General features: G+C 38.8%; 1 protein-coding gene across 2 annotated transcripts in view; it reads left to right on the forward strand.

Moving 5' to 3' along the window:
- The window catches only part of LOC143377199 (putative inorganic phosphate cotransporter), a 163058-nt gene extending 150730 nt beyond the window's left edge, over positions 1–12328 (forward strand). For both annotated transcript variants that reach the window (XM_076828245.1, XM_076828244.1), the window contains one exon: positions 12157–12328. In XM_076828245.1, coding sequence (XP_076684360.1) covers positions 12157–12321 — 165 coding nt within the window. In that variant the 3' untranslated portion in view covers positions 12322–12328. The remainder of the gene's footprint in view (positions 1–12156) is intronic.
- The last annotated feature ends 661 nt before the right edge of the window (positions 12329–12989 follow it).

Below are 12989 nucleotides of genomic sequence, written 5' to 3' on the forward strand. Positions count from 1 at the left end.
TCATTTGTGCAGTGTGTGACCCGACTACCCTCCGTGTAATCGGTCTGCGGGAATTAGGGCGCATGTTCGAACATTATCAGTACTCCTGCCCGAGAGGAATACGATTTACTTTAATTATAGTGCATGCGTGTTTTGTAATAATGTGTTTCTATCATCTCCTGAGTTCAATAACTGGCATCCAGACATCTACGCTCCTACAATCCACCGCCAAAACGCCTCGTGGAGAGACACAGGAAGAAAAGGGGTAGCCCGCTGTCGACGTGTGGTCCTTCCCAAAAATTCGAACAGATCCCTTATCTCTCGAGTATAAACATGAACTCCAATATCAAAACAAAAGCATGCGTTGACGTATTCCGTGCGAGAGAAGGCGGACATTGGGGAGGAGGTATTTCTGTGAAGAGGGCCTCTTCAAGAGAGCAGCCGTTTGGGAGGGATGCAAATTCGATTGGTCCTAATACAATCTGCTCCCTATGGTTGAAATTTGTTCTAGCAACGTTCACACCTCCTAACCAAACCAATCGAATTTGCATCCCTCTCAAAAGAACCAGCCATCCGAGCGTAGAAGGAAGTGCGAAATAAAAGACTATTGAAGTCGAAAATTCAGTCATATTTTCCTACTTCTCCTTGCGTACAAACTCTAAGTTAATTTTATGATGTTTTGAAACATTAACGGTGCGCTTCTTGATACTGCAGATGTGCCTACCTAAGTAGCATTTCTGACAGACAAGAATTGTCCAGCCTTTGGGCCTGCGAACCCTGTCGTAGACCATTGGCAGGTAGGTATCTGTTTCAACGAGCAATGCCACCCGTGGTGAAAGCAAGACCGCCTCCGGTGTTTGCAATTCCAGCGGGTTTTCTTCCAGTGAAAATCAGTAAATTTGCAAGCGCAATATCTCAAAAACCAGTGGAAATAAAGTGTATATATTAAAGCATATTGAATTTGTCTTGGAACGCACTATCAACTGATTTCTTTAAATAATAGTTCCATTTAAAAAACCGAACTTGACCATCGTATCTTTTAAAATAATAATGAAAGAAAAAAATCGTCAGCGCTAATAAATTGGCCCTCTCGAACCATGCGATTCCATGTAAAAAAAAATTATCTCTAATACTTTAGGAGATATCCGGCTGTCCAGTCTTCCCGCGGACACCCTGTATATAAAAGCCCCATTTTAGTTGCAACTGAACATAGAACTTATAGAAATAGAGTGGCCTGTGTATGAGAGTGGAGAGTGTATGACAGAAGGTCTTGTTGCAGGAAATTTAAAAGCTAATGGTAATTTAGCGAAAATGAACGAAGAGATCCAATATGTTTTGAACGCACAATGGCTAGAATAAAATTAATAACATTAACAAAAAATTGCATGTTTATTGGTGTATTGAAATAAATATTGTTAATGGGAAACTAATAAAGTTAATGAAAAGCGTGGGAACTACTGGGGATTTTAAATTATTACGAATATATTTCACAAAGAATTGAAAAGTATCAAGGGATGCGTTTTCAGCGTACTTTTTTCACTGATGTGACCTGCTCTACCTTGCAAGCATTCCGCCATAATTTTCTTAATTCTTAGTGCTATGCTAATTTGACAAATTTTGGCGATTCACCTTATTTGACAAATTTCCAGAAACTTGTGCGAAACAAAATGCTTCTCTGTCTATATCAGGGACAGAGATCTAACCAGGACCTTCTCCGGACAACCTCCAAGCCTGTGCATCCCCTTCATTTCTATCCAAGCTTGTGCGTCCCCTTTATTTCTATCCAAGCCTGTGCGTCCCCTTCATTTCTATCCAAGCCTGTGCGTCCCCTTCATTTCTATAAGCTTTATATAGAAATTCTAATGTAAAAATAGTTTGCTGCTATAAAAACAATATATTATTTTGTACATGCACAGTATAAATGCCTAGAAACTTGTGCGAAAGAAGATGCTTCTCTGTCGAACCTTCTCCGGACAACTTCCAAGTCTGTGTGTCTTCTTCGTTTCTATAAGCTCTGCATAAAAAGTCTATTAAAAAATTTTGGCGACTTACCTTGTTAATTGAGACAGTAATTCAGCTTCTTATGTGGTGTAAGGACTCGTGACATTTCAGAAAATTTTGCCAACTTTCCTTATTTGACACTTGGTAGGTTATATTTCAATAATATACATAGGTATATGTACAAGGATGGACGACGATCCCTGCCGAATGATCCCGAGAGTCGACGAACGAAACATACCAGTTTCTTTTCGCTGAAGCTGTGCGTGTAATGCGTATACGTATTATGTTGACGAAAATTTTCTTGAAGAAGAAGAAGGAGGAGAATCAGAAGAATAATTTTACCGTTTCCGATTGATCCATGAGACGATATTACTATATCTTTGTCATGCGTGGACCGATTTTATTGAACTTGGTCTTATTCGAAAGCATATATGCGGTTTACATATGAAAAATGCCTTTAAATTTAGAAAATATTGCAGGCGTGATAAGATATTAATGAAATAAGTTTCAGGTTAGGTTGGATTAGCCGGGCGACGAGTAAATGATAGCGGTAGCGACAGTCGACATATATAGGGTGTCGAAACATGTACTTGGCGTCGAGACGCTACCGCGTCTCTAGATACAGAAACATAATTTGTTTATTTTTCATCGTATCAATATGAAAGTGACACCAATGGATTACTTGCATTCTTCCGATTAAATTGACAGAAAATAATTTAAATTGGACTATTTTTAACGAAACGGGCTTTCAATTCTGCAAAAAATTTGCCACGTAATTTCCTTAATTGTGGTCCGAATTATATCACTTTTAGATCCAATTTGATCGAAAAAGACATGAGGAATCGATTGACGTCACTTTCGTAAAGACCTGATTAGAAATGCAGAACTGCAGATTTGTCTCTGCTTAGTGCGCAACCGCGCATGGCCCTGCTGGTTTTGAGCGTCGAAACCCACGAAACTCAGCGAGTCGCATGATTGCCAGTGTAAAGGACAAGAGGGGACTTACCATAGCGAAGGAAAGTCAGAATTCTATAGAACTCAAATCGAGAAAGACTTTGCTGACAAACTTTATATTCACGTCAAATAAATACTTGAATTGTAAAATTTAGACGAAGAAATATTGTTGTATTTCGCCAGTTCTTACATATGCATTACTTGGTTGGGAAATCCTGATCGCAGAATTTCATGCATTTACCTATTGAAATGTTGCTTCAAGTCATCGGGCAAATGCATTGCTTCTTCTCGCACGTGCATATATCTGTTCGCGAGTAGGTGTCACGGATAACACGACTTTGGTTCCCCAAATAAATTCACCGTTATTAGGTCCCTCGCCCGAAACCGCTTGCCAAGGAGACTGAACGACGTAAACTGAGTGCGAGTGAAATAGCGAACCTGCGAGAGATCCTCGGTCGACTGAATATTGAAATGTTTATATTTCTCATTACACCTTGATAAAAGTGTTACCACCGATGGATTGGTGAGTTCATGTCCACGGAAATGAATGCGAGACGCGAAGCAATTCGATCCATTTTTTCTTATGAATACATGATTAGGACACACACTACTTTCACTAAAAATGGGCCGAATTGCTCCATGTTTGACAGAATTTTCATCGAGAAACTCTAAAAACTCCATTGGTAATACTTTCATCAACACTTATCAAAATCATGAACATTTTATTTGGCCCGTCGGTTTTATTGCTCTCGGCTGTCAGCGGGTGGTCTACTAGGACCCGAAGGTCCTCGCTCGCAGCGAGAAAGCAAAAGAGTGGGGTTGGTAGGTCTTTCCCGATAATCCGAGCCCAACCATTTGGGTGCGCAGCTTCATGCTGCGCGTCAAAAAGTATTATTTTAATTACAATTAGTAATTCAGTTTGTAAGTGCAATTAAATAAGGCGTTACTAAAATCAAGCACAGTTCATTAATTTTAACTAATTGACCAATTCATTTATTTTTTAATTCATTAACGCATAAGTGCTCTGGTGAAGAACGTCGTAATACCGAACTAATATTCTAGACCCTAGAAGCTACGATATTGTCAATATGCAGTTGAAATGCGCGCCACTTCACACTATCGTTTCTTAACATTTATACGGGGTGATTCTCTGGCTAGAATCGTCAAACGCGATGCTCGCCAACAATCATGTGTCTCGCTGAGTTTCGTGGGCTTCGATGTTCGAAACTGGTGGGACCATACAATGTTGCGCACTAAACAGTGACGAATCTGATGTTTTGCAATTTCCAATCAGATATTTGCGAAAATGACGCTAATCGATTCCTTATATTTTCTTAATTAAATTGGCCACAAAAATGATATAATTTCGACCATAATTAAGAAAATTACGTGAAAAAATTGTTTGCAGAATTAAAAGCCTGTTTCGATAAAAATAGTCCGATTTAAATTATTTTCTGTCAATTTAATCGGGAGAATGACAGGAATCCATTGGTGTCACTGTCATATTGATACAATGAAAAATAAACAAATTCTGTCCTTGTATAATCGATGGCAACATCGCAATAGCACCTTAGCTAACCTATGCTAACAAACTTCATTTTCTGGGGACATCCCCTCATCTATTTTTTCTTTTCACTTGTAATTCCTTACTGTCAACGTAGCATATTGTAGCATAAGCACATTTCAAGTAATTAAAATGTACAATTAATTTCTACATTTGCACTACCAGCAGACTTTCCGTATAAATTTTTACAAGTATAACGCAACAGTTGAAAATTTATTTCCACGTTCACAATAGAATATGGAAGTAGCAAACAGTTCCCTCTCGCGTTCACAAGGTAGCCGCGTATCTATCGGTATTATCATTTCTCTAATACCGACCAGCCAAATCGGCCAGGTCACGTGACGTGTCTACCCCCTTAATAACCGGGAACACTTTCGAAAGGGAGACAGCGGATACGCGGGCGAACCGTCGCCATTTAAACTTCTTCCTGCATTACTCGCAACCGCTGTTCGCTACTACCCAACACACTTCCTTGTAAACACTTTTAATTTCTGGGTACATAACTAGTATTAATTGTTTATAAAAATTGCGCAGTGACGCGAAATATTCTACAAACTATCATCATTCAACCTTTATACTCATTCCTTAAAATTTCACATTCGTCTTAAGGGGTTATAGAACTATTGAACGACTGAAATCGACGGTTTCTTGCCGGTTGGATTGCTTAGATACCAAATAATCACCATACGGGCATTTTCATAGTTTTTTATGTACGCTTTTACAATTAATGTAAAATAAAAAAATTGTCAGAATGTTGAAAATTATTCAAGTTATTTGAAGCTAAACATGGTCCCGCGTACCGCGCAGCTGTAATCGGTGTACATAGTCCCAGGTGAACCAATCATCTAAAAGCAAAATGCTTTAGGGTGAGTAAATTCTACACTAATAGTTATCGTGTGAAATTTTGCTGGGCGAATTTAAACGAAATTTTTTTTTATTAATTGAGCGTTTAGAGTCGCATCTACTTCTATGGTCTTTAGCGACTACATTGGGTGCGTAAGATCAATTAGTCATCGTGCGAATTAGTGAAAAGAAAAGAAAGTAGAATAGAAAAGGAAAAAAAGAAAAATGTTCCTGGGGCTCAGACATCTCAGGTACTGGTGAGCACAGACGCTAAATCAGTTGTCGGATTCCAATATCTTCAAGGAAGGTGAGCACATTGTTGAAGGTATCCGGATCGGTGAGCATCTGTTTGAGGTCGGTGCCAATTTTATGTTGGTTTCGATTTGCTGAGTACTTAACACATTCGACCAGTATGTGCTGGATGATGACACGTACTTTGTAGACATCACATTCTGTCGGTTCATTCTTGGTAATGAGGTGGGAGTGGGTCAAGTGAGTGTGACCGATTCTCAATCGAGTGAGTGTCACTTGGTCTTTCCGGTCTTCTAAGCAGATTCCGTTTCTTTCAGGGATATACTTCCTAATCAGGTGCAGTTTGGTGGTTTTGCCCGTTTTTCATTCTTCATCCCATAGGGCCTGGACTGCGATACGAATCGGGGTTTTGAGATCATTGTAATGCACAGAGATAGGGACGTCAGGCACTGGTAGTGAGCATGCTGACTTGGCTAGGGAATCAGCCTTTTCGTTTCCTTCAATACCCACATGAGATGGTATCCAAATTAAAATAATCTCTTTGCCCCGATTTTTAAGAATATAGAGGGTGTCTTGCAGTTCTTGGGTAATGTGGTCACCTTTGCTGGAGTCTGTGATTGCGTCAATAGCAGACATAGAGTCAGTGAGAATGGCAAACAGGGAGTTGTCATTTTTTTCTATAAATTTCACAGCCTGTAAAATAGCATATGTTTCACATCTGAGTATGCTGTAGGACTCCGGTAATTTATATCGCAAATTATCTTCTGGTGTAACCACCGAGCATCCACATCCGGTTTTTGATTTCGATCCGTCAGTATATATTTGGATGTAATTAGGAAAGGAGTTAAGGATGCTATTTAAGGCTGTTTTAAAGTTGTTTGAGTCAATTTGGTTTTTCGGAAGTTCGCGAAGACCAGTGTTCATAGTTGGTGATGGAAATTCCCAAAAAGGTGATATGTAAAGTCTTCTACAGGCAATCCTGGGGAGTTTCCAGTTTATTTCTTGTAAGTAAGTGTTCAGTCTAATGTATAAAGGCACAGGAACATTGGAGTGTTTTTTATAATCCTCCCGATAGTCTCCAAGGAAAAGATTACAATACACAGGGTTGTGAGGCGTTGAGGCAATCGAAGTCGTATAGGTCAGGCTTAATTGTTTTCTCCTGTGATCTAGTGGCGATTCTCCAGCTTCAGCGAGAATGCTGCTAATTGGACTAGAGATAAAGGCGCCCATAGCAATTCTCAATCCAGCGTTGTGTATGGGGGAGATCATGTTAAATGCGATTGGTTTGGCCGAATTATATATCACAGATCCATAGTCCAGTTTGGACCTGACAATGGTTTTGTAGGTACTTATCAATAACTTTTGGTCGGATCCCCAATTTCTTTTAGCGAGACTTTTAATGATGTTTAGCTTTTTCCTACACGCTAATTTCAGGTACTTAAGGTGGAGGATCCAGGTGAGTTTTTGGTCAAAGAGGAGCCCTAGAATTTGGATTGTGTGTACTACTTCCAGTTGGTGGTTGTTCAGGTAGAGAGTGGGGTCATGGATACAAGATTTCTTTTTTGAGAAAACTATGCACTTGGTTTTTGATTTGGAGTATTTAAAACCAGTTTTCCCTGCCCACACTTGGAGGTTCTTGACACAGTCCTGAACTATTTCTTGTGTAAGGAGGAAATCCTTTCCAGTACAGTATACTGTAACATCATCAGCGAAGACACTCTTTTTTAGAGGCTGGGGAATACATTTAGTTATGTCATTGAAGGATATTAAAAAAAGTGTAACACTCAGATCAGATCCCTGAGGCACTCCATTCTCAAGTTTAACCCTTTTAGAGAGATGTCCGTTAACTCTGACCTGGATGAATCTTTCTAGAAGGAAATTTTTGATAAAAATTAGCATTGATACGTCAACTCCATTTTCGAGTAGGATATGAAGGATTCTGTCTCTCCACACTATTTCATAACACTTCTCAATGTCCAATGAGACCGCCAGAAGGTGTTGGTCGTTAATGAATGCATCACATATGCATGTTTCAAGATCAACCAGAGAGTCAAGAGTAGATCGGTGTCGTCTGAAAGCACTCTGGTGGATGTTGAAAAATCCCTTGCTTTCCAAAAACCATTTAAATCTGTTGTTGACTATCCTTTCCATGGTCTTACACATATTGCATGTTAAGGCGATGGGTCGGTAACTGCTGGCTTTCAATTGGTCTTTTCCAGGTTTTTGGATTGGCACTATAAGAGTTTCTCTCCATCTATTTGGGAAGACTTTGTGAGTCCATATGTAGTTGAACAACTTAAGCACGTATTCTAAGCCTTTCAAAGGTAGGTTTTTGAGGAGAATGTTGGGGATTTTATCAGGCCCTGGGCTAGTGTTTTTAGATTGCTTAAGTGCTGACATAAGTTCAGATAACAGAAAAGGAGAATTTATAGTTGAGTTATTGTTTTCTTCGAATCTCGGGCCAAAGTGATTTTCGGTGTCACGTTTAAAGATGAGAAATTTTTTTTCGTAATTTTCGTTACTGGAATTTAATGCATAATTACCGGCCAGTACGTCAGCAATTTCAGTAGAGTCAGCTGAAATGGACCCATCAGCTCTTTGTAATGCCGTAACACATGTAGAGGTCAAAATTCCCCCAATTGTGTTGATCTTTTTCCATGCGTTGGAGCTTGGGGTATTGTATTTTAACGATCAGATATAGGTGATCCACGAGTTCCCACTGCTCTGTTTTGTTGTTTTCCTTGCGATGGCTCGCAGTTTTTTTAATTCGATCATATTGTCAGTAGTCTTATGTTTTTTATAGCCGTTGAAAGCATGTTTTTTCTGTTTAATAGCTTCTTCGATTTCAGAGTTCCACCAAGGGAGTTGTTTTTTAATTGATTTGCGGGACGTTTTTGGTATAGCAAGGTCAGCCGCCTCAGCGATGGTGTCCACTAATTCTGTGACAATGCAGTCAATGTCAATTGTATTATCGATTGATGGAGTTTTCAGTTGGTCAATTTTGGTATTAATTGAAGATTGGTAAAGCACCCAATCAGCTTTTTTAAATTTCCATCTCGGGATGTGATTGTATAAGGTAGGATGAGGGTTTTGAAATTCCAATTTAATAGGGAAGTGATCGCTATCATAGAGGTCTTCCAGAGCTTCCCAGTCTAGCCTGTGAGCTATACCAGCACTGCAAAAGGAGAGGTCAATCGAACTGAAGGATGCATTGGAGGTGTTGAAATGAGTAAGCTGGTTATTGTTTAGAAGAAAGACTTCTGGTTTATCTAGAAGCTTTTCAATTTTCTTTTCTCTTGAATCAGTGTGTTTCGAGCCCCGCAGATGATTGTGGCTGTTGAAATCTCCTAGTAGGATATATGGTTTTGGAAGTTGATGAATGAGGTTCTTGAGTTCGAGGAGACTGAAGTCACAGCGGTTTGGGATGTAGACGTTACAGATACATAGTTCATTAGGGGATAATATTGATACCGCGACAGCTTCTAAATTAGTTGTGAGTGACACTGTCTTGTGATGAAAGGATTTGTTGAAGTAGATTGACACACCTCCCCTAGCGAAATTTGTGTTTAGACGGCTCTTGAATACGGAATCATATCCTTTGACCGTAGCACAGAGGGAATCCTTGAAATTTGTTTCTTGCAGACAGATTATGGAAGGGTTTAGTTCCTTGGTAAGCAGTTGTAGACTTTCGCGACGGGGGTAAAAACCGTTCATATTTCATTGGATAATTTTCATAGCCATTTATTAGATCTGAGTATAAGCGTTATTCGTGTGTCTTCGCTGTGTCTTCAGACAATGAGTGGGAATCGTCTTCAGAGCAGGAGATAAAAAGATCATTTAGAGTTTTTTCTAGTAGATTCGCAATTTTCGTGCTTCTATACTTGGCAGAGCGGTCTGTTAGTTTTGGGTGTAATTCTCTCACCATAGCGATGAGAGACGCAGTGTCGTCAGTGTACTCTGAAGCAATGGTAATTGGATTTAAAACTCCCGATGCCCTATCGAAGAAACTTTTGTACTGTGTAAAATTTAGGGGATACTTTGTTGTAGAATTTTCGAGGAAAAATTTGATCGGATCCAAGAGATCATCAACGGACTTGTAGTTATCAGAGGTGATGGAATTACTTTTCTTAACCTTTTTCAGTTGTGCCGGTTTCGTAGGTTTCCATTCCTCGTCAGTTTTGGTAGGAATGTTCTTGTTTTGGTCCACTGGGTTTTCCAGTTTGTCAATTTTTGTACAGGAACCTGTGTCGGAGAGAGGGCGTTTGTTTCCCACGATTGAAGATACAATAATTTGGCTTTGAGGTGGAAGAAGCTCAGGAAAACCCTTTTTCTGGTTTCTCATGGACGAATCCTGGTCCTGAGAGGCGATATTTAAATTTTTGGGTAATACCGGTAATTGAGAATAGATTGCATCACTGGATTTATCAGATGTCGCCTTAGGAATAACTTTACAGTTTTTTGCAATATGCCCTGCTTGTTTGCAAAGAAAGCATGTCACCGTATCAGTTGTAAGGTATATCCAATAGGAGGTGTCTTCATAGTTTATTTGTAGTGACTCGGGAATTTTTGAAACACTGTCGGGATGTATATAGACCTGCCTTCGGAAACTAAGTATGTGAGCAAAACCAGGCTCAGGTATTCCTGCTCTTAGAAATGTTATTTGGGAGGTCATATTACCTCCAATGTTTTCAAGTGCTGCAGTTATAACAGAGTGTGGGATAACGGGACAGACATTCGATAGCATCAGTTTCTTGTGTTTTGTGATTAGTAGTCGAAGTTCCAGTGAATGCTCCTTTATATTGACAGTATTATATTTGTCCGTAAGGTTGTCCGCTAGTTGTTTACTGGCTAGGAACATGCATACCCGTCCATTGGAAATTTTGGAGGCGAATCTGATGTTGGTTGGTCCGACCAGTTTGCCTATTTCAGTTGTGTATTCGGATAAAGGGATATCCAGTTTTGACTCGATGGCAATTGCTTGGTCCTTTTTGGGGAATACGTCTCGTTTTGCAGCAGCAGCGTAGCTGTTTCTCTTGTTGGTGGAATCATTTTGGTTCTGGGCAGTGGGGATGAGTAGACTTTGGGTATTTACACTAGATTGGGTAGCCATGGTGAACAGAGTGCAATGAGGTGCATACTTTCACTGGGAGAGAGACACAGGTTCACTCACACTCGAAAAACACACCTTGTAGAAACGCTAAGGGAATTTGGCACACGCGATCAAAACGTAAACACTGGTGACGCTCGTGAAATACGTCCGCTTGAGCTAGCGTTGTCAACGCGACTGTTAAACGAAAATGGTAAAAGTTACACACGAATCAATTTTCCCCCAAATTTTTATGGGGAAAAATCGTATTTAATCAGTTATAAAATGTTTTACAAACATCTAATGTTCATGCGGAAATTCCACACGAGAATAGAGAATGGAATTCTACAGCTTCAGTTAAAATTTTAAGTGAAAATATTCATTCGTTCAAGAGTTATGATGTACACCGTGTTTGAAAATATAGTTTCGAGATAAACGGCTTCAAAGTGTAGTCTCCTACGCACTCAATTACGTTTAGCGCTATAATTTCTGTAATTACTCGGATTTCTTCACGAAACATTTTTGTAAATGTTCACAAAACATGGCACTTTCAGTATTAATAATAATGAAATCAATTTTTCAAGATTTCAATAGTCCTATACCCCCTTAAGACAGACGTCTTTAAGATGTCTGAAGACAGGTGTCTTAAAGATGTCCTAATAAGGTCGTAAGACTTTCAGACCAAAAACAGACGGAAAATGGACATCTTTAAGACGTCGTGTGCTATCTGGGTATCGATGACAAAAACACCTTTTTCTGAACTGCTTTTATTTTCACTTCTTTAGACTAAAGTGTAAAAATGTAAAATAATGAATAAATTCCAAGACTACATACAACAAAACTTTAGTGAGCCAACTATGGCCTGACATTAGCAAACTGCGATGTATGTACGCATTTATAAATAAGAAATGAAAAATCGCACCTTGGAATAGAATAACAGGTTTTTGGATGTAGCAAAGTTTCTGACATTTGTAAGACATTTAAATGTTGGCTTACTTTGGTTGGCCCAATGTTGTATCATCGTTGCATTTTTTTTTTTGTAAATTAACCAACTATAGTAATTGTAGGCCCAACATTGAATATACGTAGGCAAACTATTGTAACTTTTTTTTGTCCTAGGCCCTATTTGGGGAATTTGTAGGCAAAAACGCTAACTATATCCCAACTAATTTGGCTACTGTTGGCCAACCAAAAATGCCACCAGGGTATTTTTCGCATAGAATCACCACCTCTCCGCTTGTACCACCGGTTACGGGATACATACACTGTATATTGGGGTTGATGAGAAATAAGTAGAAAGTTTGAAAGTATGCGAAATGTGGTAATTTCTAATATAATGACGAATTCACACGTAGAGGTATATCTAGCTGGGAGGTACGGAGTGCCGGGTAATATCCCATGTGTCTCTACATCAACAAAGCTTCTTTCTACATAATATAAGTGATTAAGTTGTTAATTCGTGATATTTTTCTTACAGGCGAATGTGACACAATGGGGCATAGTCTTCTATCTAGCCGCTGGCATTTACTTTATCGGGAACTTAGTTTTTATCGTGTTCGGCGAAGCTGAGATTCAACCTTGGGATGAACCTGAAATTACAGATAATGTAAAACCAACCAAAAAAGAATCTATAATAGCGTAAACCTGTACGACAGTGTGTTGTTCCTTATTAAACCTTAAAAAAAGATATTGTAATTTTAAGAATTTATGTACGGTAAGTATCAAGAGCGTTTAACCAACGTCCAAATTTGATAGATACAAAAAAACACGTAACAAATTATAGATGGTGTGAATTCCGACCAATTACATATTCGAATATTTGCGAAGCGAAAATAAAAAGCCCCTGCGGTCAAACGTTAACACCGATGTGCAATATTGATACGTAATGTCCACTTTTAAAATTTTCAATTTAAAAACTTAAAACTCATCCATATTATTATAAGTAACGGAAGTCCTCTTAAGTTCCTAGTTAAAGAACAAACCTGCTTCATACATTCTTCTATCTTTATATTGTTTAAACTGTGATTACGGAATGGTCATATAAAATTGTTTCTTTCCAAAGCATAAAAACACATAAATACGGAAAAGCACTATATGAGTTAAAATTTTTTGGCGAAACTTCCGAAAACCGATCAAACCGGATTTAACTATAATTTTGAAGATAGTTTTATTTTGCATAAAGACGATGTTTACGAGAAGGATTTTTTGCGACTCCAAAGTAAAGACCTAAAATTGAGATAAAAATGTTTTACCATTTTAGTGCCATTTCCAACGTTACCGACACTGCCTAAAATAAAATTACAACAGTAT

The sequence above is a fragment of the Andrena cerasifolii genome, chromosome 15, assembly GCF_050908995.1.
Source record: "Andrena cerasifolii isolate SP2316 chromosome 15, iyAndCera1_principal, whole genome shotgun sequence".
Taxonomy (NCBI): domain Eukaryota; kingdom Metazoa; phylum Arthropoda; class Insecta; order Hymenoptera; family Andrenidae; genus Andrena; species Andrena cerasifolii.